General features: G+C 44.8%; 1 protein-coding gene across 2 annotated transcripts in view; it reads left to right on the top strand.

Moving 5' to 3' along the window:
• Kremen1 (kringle containing transmembrane protein 1) overlaps positions 1-19,047 on the top strand; it is a 70,650-nt gene that overhangs the window by 35,199 nt on the left and 16,404 nt on the right. For both annotated transcript variants that reach the window (XM_038332696.1, XM_038332687.1), the window contains exons 4-5: positions 13,611-13,735; positions 18,526-18,679. In XM_038332696.1, coding sequence (XP_038188624.1) covers positions 13,611-13,735; positions 18,526-18,679 — 279 coding nt within the window. The remainder of the gene's footprint in view (positions 1-13,610; positions 13,736-18,525; positions 18,680-19,047) is intronic.

The following is a 19,047-nucleotide window of genomic DNA, read 5'->3' as shown; positions in this document are numbered from 1 at the left end:
GAGCATTAATCCCTGGTACTTTGAAAAGAAAAAAAAATGAAGAAATGAAAAAAATTAAAACAATACAAAAAAACAACAACTGTAGACTTTGAGAACCAAGTAGACAATTTCTTCAGTGGCAAACATGGTGTTCTAAGCACAGTTATGCAACGTGTAGTAGTGCAAAGGGAAAATTGGGGTGAGTAAGATGGCTTTGTGGATAAAGGGAGCGCTTCCCACTCTGACTACCTGAGTTCACTCCTCGGGAACACACAACATGGAAGTACAGAACCCACATATCCTCTGAGCTACACACACACACTGGCACACGTGTATCTCCACATAGACAGAAAATAAGTAAATAATAGGCAATTCAGAGTTTTGGGCAGCATGTTGAAATCTAGTTCCCCCTACTTCCTGTTCTGCCTTCCATGCTCTCTATGCTGCTTGCCGTTGGTCCCATTGAGGTGGCACCTCTTGTGTTCAAATGACATTTATTTATTCATTCATACCCATGAGAAGCCCTAAAGGTCTTCTTTTAATGAAATAGGAGGGAATTACCCTAATCAAAGTCTTTAGGTCAAAAGCCTGGGCTCTAACTGCCCCAACAAACTAGGCTTATCCAACAGGGCTTGGCCACCCATCCTCAGTCCGCCAAGGCTTAGCCACCCATCCTCAGTCCGTTGGCTAAAGAGACGAGTAAAAAGTAGAAAAAGGTTGTTCAATGAGATCATGCTGGGAAGAGAACAAATAAAGAGTTAAATAAAAATAAAGTGGCCCCAGATCCTTCTTTGAGATATTGACATGAGCTTCAGGCCTAAAAAGCCTCCATTCTGCAAAGCAGTCCACAGAAATCTTTGTCCTTGAGGGGACAAAGTGATTCTAACTGATGATCACTTTTGCTCCAAGATGTATCCCCCCACAGCCCACTCCTCTGTGGATAATTGCTTTCTTGGGAGTCATACAGACTTAGGGCAATGACTTAGCAAAGGAGACATTGTGCTGTTGTGTTCTTGGCTGCCTTTGAGCAGCCGTAGCTCCTGAGTGCTTATCTCACTCTGTCTGTGCACAACAGCTCTTACTGCAAAGGGAGCAAAAGATAGTTATCCACACATGAGCGCTCATAGCCTGGGAACACACATTCACATTGCCCAAACCCCAAGTTCCAATGTGCTAAGTCTCACAAAGGTTTTATGGTAACAGAACAAGGAAAGTCATAAATCAAGGCAACTTTCAAGTATATTGATAGAAATACCAGGTAGATGGGATACAGCCAAGCAGGGAACCTCAATGTGGGTTCCACAGGTCGTCTGATAACCTTTGGGTTAGTGGAAGCTGAGGCTCTGTGAAGTGACTACGTCCCCGTGTTTTCACGTGATGTCACTAGAGTGTTAGGTCAGACACAGGGTGGGCACTGAGGCAGCTAAAGGAAGCTCGAGATAATTTGACTCTTGATCCGCGTCATTTCATCTCTCCACAGTCACAAAGTTCCAGTCAACCAGTCGGTCTTGTAAAATCACAGACGTAGCTGTTTTCTTGGAACCTGAGTTCACAGTCTTTAGCTGAGTAAAGAAAGGGGAGAAATATACGCTGAGGTTTCTGACATCTGTGGTAAGAATGAATCTTCTATCTGTGAACAATTGTTAGGAAGAGAAGCCAGTGCTAGTTTTGTGGTCACATCTAGGACTGCACAAGTTTGAGCCAAGGGCTCAGTCTGGATGGAGAAGGCACTGAGACTGTGTGCTCTCCTGTAGGAAGGAAGATCAGCATGTGTGTGGTTGGGTACAATTTGTGGTTTCTGGCATCCTCTGGAGGACTTTGGACTCTATCCCTTGCAGATAAGGGGGGTGGGAGCGCTACTGTAATTAATTGTCATGAGTTTCAGAGCCTCAGCTGTGATCAACAAGAGGCCTGTTTGCGTATTACAATTTAAAAAAAAGTGATGAAACTTCCTTGTAAGACAAAAAAATGTATGATAAAGCCACAGACTTTCAAGTGGCCCTGAAAGCAGAAGAACTTGAGAACAAGTATCCCTTTTCAAAGGACTTCCCTCCCTGCTTCTGGGAAGACCAGAGGGTGGGACACAGTCTGGAAGCCCTGCGTGATGCGTCTTCTCGGTGAGACTTGGAGCCACATTTTCCAGTTCGAGTTGAAGAGCTGCGCCCCCCTCCCCCCCACTGGCTGACGCTGTCCCAGAGGCTTTTCTGTGGGTGCACACAACCCTGAGGGACCGATGTCTTTAATTACTTCGTCTTGGCAGGCATTGGTGGAACATGCCTGTAATCATTGCATTAGGAAACTGAGGCAGGAGAAGCAAGAGTTGGAGGCCAGCCTGGGCTACATAGCGAGGCCTTGTCAAAAAAGAAGGAATTCCATTTCGGGCTGGGGTATATAGTCAGTGTTAGCTGCTGTTTGCCTCCTGTTGTTGGACCCTGAGTTGGATGCCGAGCACTAAGGTGGGAGGAGAAGCTGTCTGAATCCTTCTGGTGATGTGTGTTTGCATAGGCAATGTGAACAAACATCTCTTCATCCCGTGCAGGGCACCAGTAGACTGAACCTTGAGTGCATTTGGGGCTTGGGGTTAGTTCCAGGAGCATGGGTTATTCAGAATCAGCTGTGTGGCTGGAGATTCCCCACCTCCAAGTCAACCTTCCTCCTCCATTTCTTTTTTTTAAATTTTTTTTAGATTTATTCATTTATTATGTATAGACCATTCCTTCCATGTATGCCAGCAGGCCAGAAGAGGGCACCAGATCTCATTATAGATGGCTGTGAGCCACCATGTGGTTGCTGGGAATTGAACTCAGGACCTCTAGAGAAGCAGTCAGTGCTCTTAACCTCTGAGCCATCTCTCCAGCCCCCTCCTCCATTTCTTAACAGTTCCTCCCAAGACCCTGTGGAGCTGGGAGGCTGTGCCTGGTGTAATGTAGTCTTGGGTGATGGTCTGGTGAATTCCCTCCTCTTACTAAGGGATGCAGGCAACTGAGTTACCTTAGCTTGGTAGAAGCATGTTGCTTCCCTCATCACAATGACTGCAGGCCAAGCTGTTTTGTAAGAGACCACAGCAGTTTCTCTTCCATGATGGTAATAGTCATGTTTACATAGTACAGTCAGCGGGCTTCTGCACCCTGACCTTATCCTGCCTCCAAGGCCTGCTTATGTGTCCCCACGAAAGGCCCTTCGCATGCAGGGTTCTTTGTCCAAAAGGAACAACGTCCTCTTTCCTGCCTTCCCCAGGGGGCTGGTGCTCCAAGAGAGATGACCTGGTGAAGCATGACGGGGCACAGATGTAAGAGATGAATATTTTAATATCTGGGGAAACGTTTCTGAGGTGGCCGCTTTTGATGTCGCCTTTTAGATCAGTGCTGTTTTATTCTTCTATTACCCAGCGAGTTATTCCTGTTCGTGTAATGAACAGTGAAAGCCTTACTGTACATACATTCTGTACTAACCGGCTTCGTTCAACATACACCATGCTGGCCAGCCTTATGGCATTTACCTACATCACCCACTTCTCATAAGATCTGAGCGTGGAAAGGCTGCCGTGGGTGGGATGGTGGCTCAGTGCTAGAGCACTTGCTTATGCTGCTCGAGCCCCTGGCTTCCGTCCCCAGAACTGAAAAGGGAAACAGAAAGGAAGCCATGCAGGCCACGATGGAGACGCCTGAGTGTGCAAATGCTGCTGCTGGGCACCGGGTGTGCAAACCAGAGTCTTCAGGCCCCTGCCAAGAACTGGGAGTGAGCTAGAGGAACAGTTCCTGGGCTACCACAAGGATGAAGAGTGAGGCGGGAGCGCCCTATGCAGCCCAGGTTAGCCTAGAGAATTCTCCTGCCCCTCCTCAGATGCTGGAGCAGGGTGCAACTCTGTGCTCAGGATTTGTTCTGTTTTTATAGCACAGCTCTAACAAGCTGTATAGTTTTCTTCTGAGCTGTGAAGTCCAGAGCACAGATACTAACAGCCGTAAGTAGATACCTGCTCAAGACCCCTCTGAGGATCAACCCAAGGTTCCTGAAGCCACCACAGCATCTGTTTTAGAATAGACATGCCCTCCCAAATTTCCTATGTTGAGTCTTATGTATGTATGTGTGTGTGTGTATATATATACATATATGTATGTATATATATGTATATATATATATATATATATATATATATATATATATAGAGAGAGAGAGAGAGAGAGAGAGAGAGAGAGAGAGACAAGGTCTCACTGGGTAGCCCTGGTTGTCCTGGAACTTGCTTTGTAGACCAAGCTGGTCTCCAACTCACAGAGATCCACCTGCCTCTGCCTCCCGGGAGCTGAGATTAGAGGTGTGCACCACCATACCCAGCCTCCTATGCTGAGTCTTAACCCCCAAGTACTGTCTGGAGATGAGTTCAGGCAGTAATTAGGTTAGAGGTCGTGAGAATGGGGCCCTCAGAATGGGATGAGAGACTAGGGCTCATTCCATGCCACACAGGAGCGTGTCGAAGACAGCAACCAGGGAAGCGTTCATAGGAAAGTCAGACATGAGCCGAAGAAGGCACCTGGTGTGGCCATTTTGTTGAAGTACAGTTGATGATCTGAAGCCACCAGGAAAAACTTAAATTCACGTAATACCTTTTAGTAGGCTTTAGAAAGGTTTCATGCATTTAGTACTTTTAAGTTTTAAGTCTAGCCTGTATGGAATTAGTGTGCTGTTTCTAGATCACAAGACAGCATGGCCGCTGTAAGCAGGTGCTGCTGTGTGTCTATTCACCACTTCCTGAGAAGGAGCCTCGGGTACTTCAGGGTCAGCTCCTTCAGAGTCACGGAGCGTGGGGAACACAGCGACGCGAGGAAGGTACTGTCCTCCCCTTGAGCTATCCATGGCTGTTTGGAGAGAGAGACAGAAAACCGTTTGGAATCTAGCTCACCAGGCTGCTGTGGTGTTCTACTGCTTAGCCATACAGCTCACTTTCGAGTGGGGAAAGGTGGGGAGGATGGGCAAATCCAAGTGGTCCCTCACGACAATGATGCTCATACTGAAATCTTAAGTGTGGTAGAGTTTTCTAAGCAGAGAGAATACGAGCGTAAAGATCCAAGGCTGGGGAGCAAGGTAAAGTTGGATGCTTACAACAGTTCAGTTTGGCTGAGGAGCAGAGGTGAGGTTGTGCTGTTGGAAAGGGGAGGAGAGGGCGGGAGATGCAGATGGTTCTGTGCAACCTAGAGAACTCCAGCCAGGAGCCGTGCAGGGTAGATGTAGGCCCACACAACTCTTAATGCTGCTCCCCCCAGCAAACACCCTGGTCATTTTTTAAAATTTATTTACTTGTGTTTTATGTGCATTGGTGTTTTGCTTGCATGTATATTGTGTGAGGGTGACAGATCCCCTGGAATTGGAGTTACAAACAGTTGTGAGCTGCCATGTGGGTGCTGGGAATTGAACCCTGGCCCTCTGGAAGAGCAGCCAGTGCTTTTAACTGCTGAGCCATCTCTCCGGTCCCCTGTTACTGGTCATTTTACCTCTTACTGTTCCTGCCTCAGGCCTCTGCACCTCCTGTTCTCCTGGCAGGTACAGATAGTTGTGTTGGCAGCATGGTACCCTCAAGTAGGGCAAACCTAGAAACAGATGGGACAGGAGCCCAAGGCAGTGGTTTAAGTCACAGCTCTTTAAAAATTATACTTGTTTATTTATTTATATACTTTTTGTGTGTGGTGGATGTGTACATGCATGTGCATGTATGTATTCATCTTGTAGCACACATGTGGAGTTCAGAGGACAATCAGTTCTCTTCTTCCACCATGTGGGTTCAGAGATTGAACTCGGGTAGGCAGGCATGGAAGCAAATGCTTTACCCAGTAACCACTCAGCAGCTCTAAGTCATAGCTTTTTAACTGCGAGTCACAGCCCACACGGGGTCCTATAACTGAGTGTAGGCTGTGTCACAGCCCACACGGGATCCTATAACTGCATGAAGGGTTGTGAGAGATTTGGCACAGTAAAGGTGTCTGAGTGTGCAGTGGCTATAACTAACCAGAATGAAACCTGTAATGAGTCTGGCAGCTCCTGCCTGTGTGGCACCATGTGGCTTCTATGCTGCCTACTTCTGAACACACCGTGTACACTCAACTCTGCACATACATCATGGCACAGCTAATGCTGCCTGAAAACCTCCGCTGAGACTGGAGATGACTGTGTTGTGAACTGCAGTGTTGTTACTGCTCCTGCCAAGTCTTTAAGCAGTGTGCTCAGCCTTCCCAGTGCTGTGACCTTCAACATAGCTCCTCATGTGTGGAGACCCCAGCCATAAATTCTCTCATGGCTACTTCATAGCTGTCATTGTGCTACAGTTATGAATTGCAGTGTTAATACCCGTGTTTTCCAGTGGTCTTCGGCAACTCCTGTGAAAGGGTCAGTTGACTCCCAAAGGGGTCACAACCCACAGGTTGAAAACCACTGTTAAGGAAATGTAACAGTTTAATTATGGAAAATAAAATCTTTTAATACTTCCACACCATCATTCCTCTGCATGTATCAAATTAATACACCTTTGAATTATGTTAGAAGTTTAGTTTAAATATTGCTGGTTGAGTTGCTGATGTTTCATTTTTAAAAGGAATCAAGTATGATGCCAGAGAGATAGCTCAGTCCATAAGTACTTGTCATGCAAACATGGAGACCGGAGTTTGATCTCCAGAACCCATGTAAAATGGCAAGTGTGGTAGCATGCATTTGTGATCACACATTAGGGAAGCAAATGCAGATCCCTGGTGTTCACTGGCCAGCCAGAGACTATCCTCATTGACAAGGCCTGCTTAAAGAGAAATGTCAAAGAGACTGCCTTCTGGCCTCCACATACAAACAAGGATGGACACACACACACACACACAGAGATGAAGTTCAATGATTTTTTTCTCCTTCCCCTCCTTTTAATGAATTTTGGTTTGAAATTATAGAACAGAATTTCCAGCAATTTTTCTTTCTTTCGGGGGTTGGTTTTGTTTTTACAAAACAGGGTTTCTCTGTGTAACAATGATGGCTGTCCTGGAACTCACAGAGATCCACCTGCCTCTGCCTCCCGAGTGCTGGCTCAGCAATTTTTTAATAGCCCTCACCCCCACTTCTGCCATTTTGTATGATTATATGAAGCAGTGTTCTTGGCATTGATTATAAAACCAAAATGTAAACAATTATTAAAAACCAAAGATGCAGCCGGGCGGTGGTGGCGCACGCCTTTAATCCCAGCACTCGGGAGGCAGAGGCAGGCGGATCTCTGTGAGTTCGAGGCCAGCCTGGTCTACAAGAGCTAGTTCCAGGACAGGCTCTAAAAAGGCTGCAGAGAAACCCTGTCTCGAAAAACCAAAAAAAAAAAAAAAAAAAAAAAAAAAAAAAACCAAAGATGCTCATGTCCTGCAGCATCAAGTATTCAGTCAAGATTTAATTATGGAAAAATAGGTGAGTACATTCATTTCATTTATATACAAATTTACTTTGGTCTTTAATAGATAGTAAAAGTATATGTACACCAAAGAATAGTTTTAAAGTAAACTTTTAATAATTTACTACTCGCAAACCTTTGGCCTTTACCTATTTTACATGTATGTATCTGTGATCCCAGCAGGTGTGTATGCAAGCATATGAAGCCACAGGACAACCTCAGGTGTCATTCTCAGGGACCATCAAGTTTATTTTTTTGAGACAGGTCTCTGAGTGGCCTGAAACTTGATAATTAGGCTAATTGATAATTAGGGAGCCTCAGGGATCCTGTCCCTGCCTCCCCAGCTTTGGGTGGGCATGGATATTTTGTGTGCGTTCTGGGGATCAAACTCAGGTCCTTGTAGTTAGAAGGCAAACACTTCACTGACTGAGTCATCTCCCTGGTTCCCTATTTTATGAGCCTCTATACCCTGGGTCATATAAAAGTTTTGTCATGGGGAGGAGGGGTGAGAGGGTTGTAAGAAGAGAAAGTTTAAGAGGCTGTGATCTAAGAAAGAGACAGAACTGGGGAGCAGTAACTCAGAGTGTCATAGGAAGTAGAGCTTGTGGGTGGGGCAAGGACATTACCTTAAACCACCCACGTTCAAGTAGATTAGGACAGCAGCAGAGGGCAGCCTGATTCCTAATGATCCCTTTAGAGTACATATCAGGACCCCACTGCCACGTTGAGACACACCAAACTTTTTTGAATAAAGCTTATAGAATCCATGTGTGTTCGTGTAGCCTATAGCCGTACATGTATGACTGCGCCTTGGGCTGGATGTAAACTAATACATAATAACATGCTTACTTGAGCATAATGGAATAAACCAGACAAAAATCAAGATGGTCATGACCAAGTAGTTCTTAGTAAGAATCACTAAGTGCGTGTTCGGGTCTCCATATGGAAGTCCCCTTTAGCAAGCTCAGCTTGGATCCTACGCCCCGGCTACAGCTGCTTGGCTCTGCGGTTGTTTAAGCCCTAAACCTCAGACATTCTCAGGCCTGGCCTCCACTAGAGATTGGAGTGCTCCTGTTTATACTTGCTACTGTAGAGATTTGATTTGTTTCTGAAAGATTCATTTTAAAGTTTGTATGGGGAGCCACATTGGTTACATTTGAACCATGTGTGGTGCAAGGGAACGGGAGGGCAACTGCGTGACTTAGCAGGGGGAAGTGTGAGGGCTGGAGCAGCCAAGATACTTTCTGCAAAGATTAAATAAGCTGGTCAGGTGGTCTGGGAGGAAAGTTTCCTATGTGTGTACATTACATACATGCCTATGTTTTATATGCTCAAAAGACTGTTGTGAAGACATAGCTCAATAAACTGGGCGTGCTACTTCCAGTCTTAAAGGAAAATATTATCCCAGACTCACCAGTCTCCTGTGTTAGCGTTTTAGAATTGGATCTAGAAGAAACTGTAGGGTGTTTGGAAAGGGACTTCAATTAATAATCCTGAGTTAATAGCATAGATTGAAAACTAAGTTCCTAAGAAACCGATGTGTCACTGGCTCATTATGAATTGATTGCAAGGAACTTACTTGGTATGTCTCATATATTAATGATCTATTACTTTGAAACAGATTACTCCAAAGTTTAGTAGCTTAATGTGGCATATTGTCACACATTCTTTGAGTTAGAAATCTAGTCTGATTTAGTCTTGTGCATTGAAGTCTCTTACAAAGCTGCAGCCAAGCTGTTGCCAGGGCTGAAATGACTCATTTGAAGGTAGAAAGGGGAAAGAGCCACTGTCCGGCTCACACGCTCTTAATAAGATGCAGTTTATGTGTGCTATTGGCTGGAGCCCAGCCCACCCTCAGTGCTTTGCCATGGCCTTTGCCATGGCCTATTTGTATACTTGTAATCCTCAAAAACTTGATGCCTGCCAGGGCTACATATTGAGACCTTGTCTCAACAAAAGGTGTAAACTAGGGTGGCTTACATGTGGCATGAACTTTAGGGACAGGGATCTGTTTTAGGCAATAGATATGTTTTTATTTGGTTCACATGGAGGTTGGGAGAGACAGGGTCTCAGTATGGCTGAAATTCATGATGTAGACCAGGGTGGCCTTGAACTCACAGAAATGCACCTGCTTCTGCCTCCTGAGTGCTGGGATTAAAGTGCTAAAATGCCCTATAATTTTTTTAAACAAAATTGCTCAGGCCCAAGCAGCTTCGTAGACAGTAGGCTGGGAGTCAAATCAGTGTGCTGGTGTCTGCAGTGTGCAGTGTGGGCCCTCCCTGGCTTGTTGATGGCTGTGTTCTGATGAGTGCTCACATGACAGGGAAAGAATGGGCTCTTGTCTCCTCTTCTTGTCCCATTGTGAGAGCTCGCTCTTCCCGACTTCATCTAATTACCTCCTGGAGGCCTCACTCCAAGTCCATTCACACTGTTTATTCAGACTTCAGCATACAAATTAGGGATAAAAGGAAAGAAACCAATCTTTTTCCCATATATCCAGGCTTTACTCTGACACCAGACGGGTGAGTTTTTCCCAGCAGCCAGTCCTTCAGCTCTCTAGACACCAACAAGATGGCTTACAATTCTATCCTGCCTCTGAACACCCAGAGTCAGTGCTGTGGGTTAAAGGCTTGGCACTGCGGGACCACACCCTGCTGCAGATGCCAGTCACAAATGTAGGTCTCTAGGCTTGTCTGCAAAGTAAAGGTTTCTAAGACTTCCTCCTCAGGTTTGGTAGTCTGCTGTAGTAGCTATTAGAACTCAAGGAACACATTCTCTGGTGTGTCGGCGAGGATGTGATAGGTTGAAGATGTTGAAGATGTTTGTAGGGTTAAGGTTGAAAAGGTTCTGAGCCCCACAGTGTCTGTCCCTGTGGAGTGCGGTGTTTTTCAGCATGGATATGTTAATCACCCCAGAAGCTCTATGGACTCCATCTCTAGTGGTTCTAACAGAGTCGTCATCAGGTGGGCACATCCTTGACTCCATCTCTACCCTTTTCTCTTCCCTGGAGGACGGGGGAGGGGGACTGAGCATTCCAAGTTACTAATTTTGGCTTGGTCTTCCTGGTGTTCAGCCCCCGCCATGAGGCTAACCAGGAGCTCACCACGAGGTACCTCATTAGAAAGGAGTCACCCCAGAGTCTTGAGGGTTAGAGAAGTGGCAGGAAGTGGGTAGAAACCAAGTGTATTTCTTATTACATCACAGTGGTGTACAAGTATTTAGTCCATAGAAGATCCTGAGGCCATGTGAACGCCAGCTACCATGGTTGGTACCCGTATTTATGTTCCTCTTGCCTCACTAGGCCAAACAATCTAGCATGTGGCTGTAAAACATTAATATGCTCCCTGTGGTAGGCTGAATAATGACCCCCCAAGATAGATTTTATAATCCCAAGTCTATGAGAATGTGACCTTAAATGGCATTAGACTGTGCAAGTGTGGCTAAAGACTTGGGGAGAGAGATTAGCCTGGATTATCCGTGTGGGTCCAGTGAATTTACAGGAAGCTATGAGTCAGAGGGCCTCCGACGGGACAGTGGGGGCCAGGGAGGGAAGGAGCGATACGGGAACTGTAGCCATGGAGCCATAGCTGAAGAGTGTGGGCTGCTTCTTCGAATCCTTCAAATATGGCTCAGCTGTGCTGACACCCTCATGTGGTCATTAAAACCTGCTTGGCTCTTCCAGCCCTCAGAAGATGGAAGGTCATGAACGCTGCGGGAGACGGCAGGTCTGTGACCCTTTGTCCTGCAGCAAAGGGGAGACCTGGGGAAACCACTCACTGTTTCAAAGAACAGAGCTTTAAGTACAATGTGAAGGAAGGGAGTTCTGAGGTTTTGCCCTCTAGTGACTGAACATTTTGTTTGTTTCGTTTTATTTTTTGTACAAATTTATAGGATTCATAAAGACATTGCAATGCAAATACTTTCATATACTTGACTCAAGCATATCATGTATTTTGGTCATTTTCATTCCTTATTATGCTCTCCTTTCTCTCCTGTGTCTACATTGTTTTAGTACTCATTCTCCCCTAGAGTCCCCTTTCTACGTCATTCCTATGTATACAAAAGGCTGTGGAGATTGCTTAGTCATAGAACCTGAGTTGGATCTCCCAGAGTCCAAGTTAAAAAAACAAAACAAAGCCAGGCACTGGGTCTGGAGAGATGGCAGTTAGGATCACTGCTCTTGCAGATTTGATTCCCAGCACCCATATCTGGTTCACAGTCACATGTAACTTCCATTCTAAAACCCCCATGGCCTCTGCAAGTGTATGTGGTGCACATAAACTCACACATACACTTAAAAGTAAAAGTAAATATCTTTCAGAAAGCTATGCATAGCAGGCTGTATATATTTCTCCTAGTGCTGGCAAGGCACACAGGTAGACCCCTGGCACTCACCAGACAGCCTCGCCCGCATGGTGAGCTCCAGACTGGTGAGAGGCACCCGAAGAACAGCACCGAGGTGTCCTCTGGCCTACACACACCCACACGCTATCTTTTTGTTTGTTATTATTGCTTCTTTGAGAATTTCATGCATTTTTAAGCCGTATTTACCCCTTCCCCAACTCCCCATATCCACTCCCTTTCCTCCCCACCCAATTTTGTGTTCTGTCTCTTTTGTTTTTCTTCCCATCAAATCCAATCTATACTGCCCATATATATATATATATTCATGTATATGTGGTCTTTTCCACTGGAGTGTGTTCAAACTACCAGGGGCAACACTGTTAAAGAAAACTAACCTTCCTTCCCCAGCAGTTGTCACTTGCCATTGACTGCTCAGCTAGGAGTGGTTCCTCGTGCTGCCTCCCCTCTCCATGCTGGGGTGTGGTCCTGGCTTGAGTTTTTGAGTGGGGGTCTCTCTATGTAGCCCTGGCTATCCTAGAACTCACTACACTAACTTAGGGTTCTTTGGGGAGTTTAGGGCTGTTTGGTTGTGTCTCTGTGTGTGCCTGCATGTATGTATGTGACAGAAGAGGGTGTCACAGATTGCTTTGAACCACCATTTTGGATGCTGGGTAAGGAGCCAGTGCTCTTAACCTTGGAACCACGTCTCCAGCCCCTTTGGTTTTTTGCCTGTTTGTTTACTTTTGAAACAAAGTCTAAATGTATTGTGTAGCCCAGATTGCCCTCAAACGCCTGTGCTTACCACCTGTGCTCCTCCAGTAGCCTTGGAACAGTTTAGATCAGATTGCTTCACTGTTCTTTTGCCGGGGAGGGAGCAGGAGGAGGAGGCACATGCCATAGCATACATGTGAAACCCAAAAAACAACTTTTGGGAGTTGTTTCTCTCTGCCATGTGGATTCCAGAAATCAAACTGAGGTCATCAAGAAAGTGCCTTTACCCATGAGACATCTTGCCAGCCCACTTCTCTGTTTCGTTTTGTTTTTACAGAGTTTAGGTCTTTTACTACTTTTGTACATTAAGCCATAAATTCATAGGAACAGCCCCAGAGCCCAGGCTCCTTCCCCTTAGTTCCCCCAAAGCATGCTCCTCTGGGTGGAGCAGGCTGATGCTTCAGTTGAGCACAGATGCCCTTCTCCAGGCTTCCTTTTTTCTCATCGTTTTCCTTCACCAGTTTCAGGAACCCGGCTCAGGTCTTGGTTCTTAACATGTCTAATGTGCACACTACTTCTCTTGACAAGAACCTTGCCCCTCACCTGCTTGTTTACAGTGAAGCCCACAGCCTGCTGAGTGACGTAGATGCTTCCAATTTTGCCGTAGAAATACGTATGGTCATTCTTTTTGAACATTAGCCATTCCCTTGGTATCTACAGTATCACCCTTCTTGTAGATTTGCATGTATGTGGCCAAAGAAATACCTCCATGTTTCCTACAAAGCCCATAGAACATACAGCAGGCTCCTTCTGTGTCTGTCATTTTGATGAATTACTGGGAGATGGCTGCCATGTGCCAAAAGCAAAACCACCCTCTCTATCTTAAGAGATCCTCCCTAGTTCTCCTCAGTACCAAATTCTGCCAACATTGGCAAAGAAAAATAAACGTCTTCAGGTTGCTAAATGGGGACCTACGTGCCACACTTTCTCGCAGATGGTTGGCATTTGGCAGAGAACAGCACCAGAGGGTCCATTTTAGAGCTTGTTGTCTTTTGCCTATGTTGTCCCTCAGGGCTGTAAACACTGTGGGACAGCACACCTGGCACAGCCAGGATTCCCTCTTAGCCGTACCCAGCCAGATGTTGTGAAATTCTTTTGTTTTGTTTGCCTCCAGTGCCTGGAAACCTTGGCTGCTACAAGGATCATGGAAACCCACCTCCTCTCACTGGCACCAGTAAAACGTCCAACAAGCTCACCATACAAACCTGCATCAGCTTTTGTCGGAGTCAGAGGTTCAAGGTACCAGCTCTGCCGCACATAACTACAGAAAAGAGAAGGATAATTACAACAGCCCACCTGTCAGTCACATGGGAAGCATGAGCTCAGGAGTCGGGAGCACAAGGCAGCACTCAGTTTAAAGATGGGGAGTGGGTAGTAGCCCCTGTTTGGCCTCTGTTATGAGCAGGGATGTTAATCAAGAATCAAGTCAAGGCAATGGGTCCCTTCTTTGGCAAATTGCCTGTCTACCTCTTCTCCAAATGTTCTCTTTTCTTCCTCTTCCTTATCTGAAATTTATGTCCTAATCACTAAAGTTCAATACTATTGTTTTTCTGTTGAATTAGGCAGAAAAAGATCCTTCCCTCTCTTCTTTTATTTCTTTCCCTCTTTCTTTAACCAGTTCAGTCTAAAAGCCATTAATTAATTAAACCCTGCCTGGGTTTTAAACTCATATGACTAAGCAAGACAGTTGAACCATGACCATATGGTTGGTTGTTTATACAGAACTTGAGCATAGGAATGTATCAAGCTAGTGAATTCCAACTACTGGAGAAGGCTGTATAAATGGGAAGCTGGGGAACGGAAATGAAGCCCAGAGGTAGTGTTTCCTCTGGGATTGGAGAGTACAAGTTCACGGCCTTGACAATAGAGAGGTAGACAATGGTATAAGTGTGCAGTGACTGTGTACACACACACACACACACTTCATTAGATAATGATATAAGTGTGCAGTGACTGTATGTACACACACATACACTTCTAGATAATGATATAAGTGTGCAATGGCTGTATGTACACACACATACACTTTATTAGGTAATGATATAATTGTAATGACTGTGTGTACACATACACACTTCATTAGATAATGATATAAGCGTGCATTGACTATGTGCATACACATACACACTGTATTAGATAATGATATGTGTGCAATGACTGTGTACATATACATACTTCATTAGATGATATAAGTGTGCAATGACTGTGTGTACACACACATACACTTCATTAGATAATGATATAAGCATGCAATGATTGTGTACATACACACACTTCATTAGATGATATAAGTGTGCAATGAGTACACACACATACACTTCATTAGATAATGATATGTGTGCAACGACTGTATGCATACACACATACACTTAATTAGATAGTAATATAAGTGTGCAATGACTGTACACACACTTCATTAGATAGTGATATAAGTGTGCAATGACTGTGTACACACACACACACTTCATTACTGTCCAGCAGGAGCTTTAGTACACACTGATAATGAGGAGCACAGCGAGCACTCAGCTCTCCACCAGAAAGCAGCTCTGTGGGGAAATTGCCCATGTTGTGCTGGTTCTGAGAAAACACCTCATGTAGAATGGAAACATTAATGCAGGTTTACCAAAAGGACAGAGATGCCTTGACGGGGGTTCCACGACCTAAACCCAAACCTTAAACATGCTTTAAGCTTCAGATGATGGTATTAATACATGTATCTTACTGACTCAAAAGAGAGCACACCTCTCCACAGTGATGAGTGAATGAGAAGACATATGATGCAAACTAGTAAGTATAGAAGAAATGATGTGATTATTGCTATATTACAGTCATCATAGTAATGATGGATAGAAATGACCATCAAGGTCTGCTCACCTGATGCTCTTTTGCAGTATATTTCAGTAAGAAAAGAAGATATTACCTATTTACACGAGTATAGACAACTTGAGAATAAGTTGGGCCAGAGTATCGCCTAGTTGCAGGGCGCTTGCCTGGCATGTGTAAAGCCCTGGATCCTGTCAACACTAGGAGCAAAAATAAGGAGAGGTTAATAAATGAGATTTAAGAGCTCATTCGGAAGCTGTCTGAGACTGTAGAAAACTACATGATGACGTAGACATTTACAGCTGAGACAACTCGGATATTATTAAAGTGGAAATTCCTCCCAGGATACTCCATAAATTAAACGGAATCCAATTAAAAAAATAGAGCTTTAAAAAAATGGCAAGCTACTCTGGAGACAACATTCAGTAGTAAAGCTTGCCCAGGACAGGCAAGGCCAGGGCAGGGTTAATGCCTCAAAAATGCAAAACAAAAATGGCCGACCCTGACATGCAAAGACAGAGTGTTTAAGATCACCAAAGCGGTTTTGGTTAAGGGCAGTTTTGTGAGGCTTGGTCACCTGAACTGTAGATTTCCATAAAGTCACCAAGAGCCATCATGAGCCAGTCCAGAAACTGACCACAGATAAATCCTACCACCCGGCTGTTATTTTTTGTGTGGGTAAATAAAGTTTTATTGAACAGAGCCATGCCTATTCATTTACAAATTGTCTCTAGCTGTTTTCATTGTGTGGCTGTGAAGCTGGGTAGAGAAAGAGACCATGTAGCCCACATAATAAAGAATATTTACTTCTGGCCTTTATAGAAACTTTTTCTGAAATCTGCTGCAGATCAATGTAACCATCTAGAAGCAGACCTACACAGATGCAAACAATTGATTTTTATGAACGTCTCAGGCAGTTCAACAGTGAAGGATTGTCATCAAATACTTCTGAAGAAACACTGTAGCTCTTTGTGAAGAAAAGGAAACCTTTAGTTTTGCATCATAGCTTAGACAAAGATTGACTTTAAACTGCCAAGAAAGTTACTGTGAGAGGGCCATGAAAACAGAGAGCACACAATAGACTTCACAGTTCAAAATGAGCCTATAAATCGATGGTCAGTTGATTGTCAGCAAAATTGCCAAGATCAGGAAAGACTAGTCTTCAACAAATGGTACTGAAGCAGTGGGGTAGTCCCACGCAAAATAGTGTTGCACCCTGTGTGCTTGCTCCCCAGTGCTGTGACTGAAGAGACTTAGGGAGGAAGGTCTGTTCAGCTGCACCTTGAGGCGGCATCAGGAGCGTGAGGCTCTTACAGCACAGCAGTTGGGAGACAGAGCAGTGAGGTGCTGGTGCTCAGTTCACTTTCTCCTTCTGCTAAGTCTGGGGCCTCAGCCCAAGGGAGGCTGTTGCCTACAGGCAGGGTCGAGCTTGATCTAAAACGTGTAAAAAATAAAGATCATAATAGTAAAATGCCAGGCAACGTGGTTTTAGAATAGGCAAAAGCTGACACACCAGTGGCAAATGAGCAAATAAACTTAGACACATCATTAGTCATTAAACTAAAGCAAATTAAAGTCACCATGAGACAGACAATCCTCAGAGTGGCTAAAGTCAAATATACTCACAGTAGCAGGTGTTGACAAGGGTCCAGAGCAGTGAGAGCTCACACACAGCATTGGTAATGTTGCTTGGCTCGGTTGTCCTGGGAAAGGTTGGTAGTTTCTTTAAAAAAAAAAAAAAAAGTTAAACCCAGTAATTTCACCCCTAATTATTACCCAGGACAGTTGAGAACTTCCACTCGGACAAGACTGTACACACATGCTTACAGAGCCTATTCATCACAGTGAAACCTGGAACCAGGTGACTGAGTGGTGCCATTTCCACACGTCACAGAACTGGGTTGGGTGAAATACAGGAGTGAACTGTTAGCAGAAGCTCCGATGCAATGAGCTTCACAGGAATGCTGAGCTGGGTTATTGTTGTTGTTTAGGCTATTTTATGTTCTCAAAATGACAAAATGAAACTAGCAGAAAAACTTGGATAATAGTTGCAGGGTCTGTGGGAGGATCTATAAAGCAAGACCAAAAGGCGACCAGTGTGGCACAGCTTGTTCCGTACTGGAGGATTGGCTCCTGCAGGACTATGTGCTCAATTAGTATATTAATATTAAAAAGAAAATTAAAATGTAAATGAGGCTTAAATGAGTTTTAGGGGCCTGAGAAATAACTCAGCATTTATGAGTACATACTGCTCTTGCAGAGGACTGGAGTTTGGTACCCGATCTGTTCAGCACTTCAGAATTGCCTCTCACTCAAACATTGGGAGATCTGACACCATCTGGCCTCTGTGGGCACCTGCACTTGTGAATATAGAAACACACAGACACACATACACAGATGGACAGATGGATGGACACGCAGACTCACACACACATAAAAAAATAAATCTTAAGGACTGGAAAGATAACTAAAGCTCCAGAGGACCTGAGTTCAATTCCCAGCACCCACACTGTGGTTCAGAACTGTCTGTGACCCCAGTCTCAGGAATCCAGTGTCCTCTCTGGCCTCTGCAGGCACTGCACACAGGCATTGCACAGACAGACATACAGGGAAAACACCCATACACATAAAAGTAAAGGTTAAATTTTTTGTTTCTGTTTTTTGTATTTTTGGTGTTTCGAGACAGGGTTTCACTGTATAATAGCCCTGGCTGTCCTGGAACTCACTTTGTAGACCAAGCTGGCCTTGAACTCACAAAAATCTGCCTGTCTCTGCCTCCTGACTGCTAGGATTAAGGGCATGCACCACCACCGCCCAGCTGAAAAATTAAAACATTTTTAATAAAATCTTGGCACATAGTAAACAGTCAATAAAATGTTTAGCTGTTTTCATGAGTATTTCACGTTTAAGGAATGTTGTCCTCCTTAAAGATTTAGTTACATGCAGTGGGAATAAGAGCATTAGAAAGGAATCCTCACAGACAGTGAACACAGTGGTGTGGAGCTTAGAGTAGGCAGAAAAACTAAGGGAGGTCACGGGGAAGGGTGGACTAGGTAGTGAGGCTGATTGCTCACTACCACCCCTGTAACATTTCCAACAGCCAGTGATAACATTTACCCCAGACTCCCCAAGTTCATAGCATCTCATAGTGCAGAAGACATTTGGTCCAGCTTAGAAGTCCTCACAGTCTTTTTCTCGTGTGGCAGTTTGCTGGGATGGAGTCGGGCTACGCATGCTTCTGTGGGAACAATCCTGACTACTGGAAGCACGGGGAGGCAGCCAGCACTGAGTGCAATAGTGTCTGCTTTGGGGACCACACGCAGCCCTGTGGTGGAGACGGCAGGATTATCCTCTTTGACAGTGAGTATGGTGCCAGAGGCATGATGGGGCAGCAGGCCTACCCACTGCCTTTCCATTTACTATTCATTCCCCGTCAGTACTCACAAAGCACCTGTCATATGATGCCAACCATAACCCAGCTCTTGGGACTGAAGCACAGAAAGGCTGACTGTGACCTCCTCTAGAAAGACAACAGTGTCCGGCTGTAGTTGTGACTAGTGCTCTAAGGAGCTTGGCTATTTGCAAGTGTCTTTGCTGGTCATAGACCACCATGGCCAGCAGAGGAATGATTATTGGGGACAAGTTCAGCATGACTCAGTAGCTACTGTTGGTTCAAACTTCATCTGACTCCAAGTAGTTTATTTTAGGCATATTTAAGCTGCACAATT

Source organism: Arvicola amphibius, chromosome 1 (genome assembly GCF_903992535.2).
Source record: "Arvicola amphibius chromosome 1, mArvAmp1.2, whole genome shotgun sequence".
Taxonomy (NCBI): domain Eukaryota; kingdom Metazoa; phylum Chordata; class Mammalia; order Rodentia; family Cricetidae; genus Arvicola; species Arvicola amphibius.
Note: the sequence above shows the minus strand (reverse complement) of the source record. Positions and strands in the feature narration are given on the sequence as shown.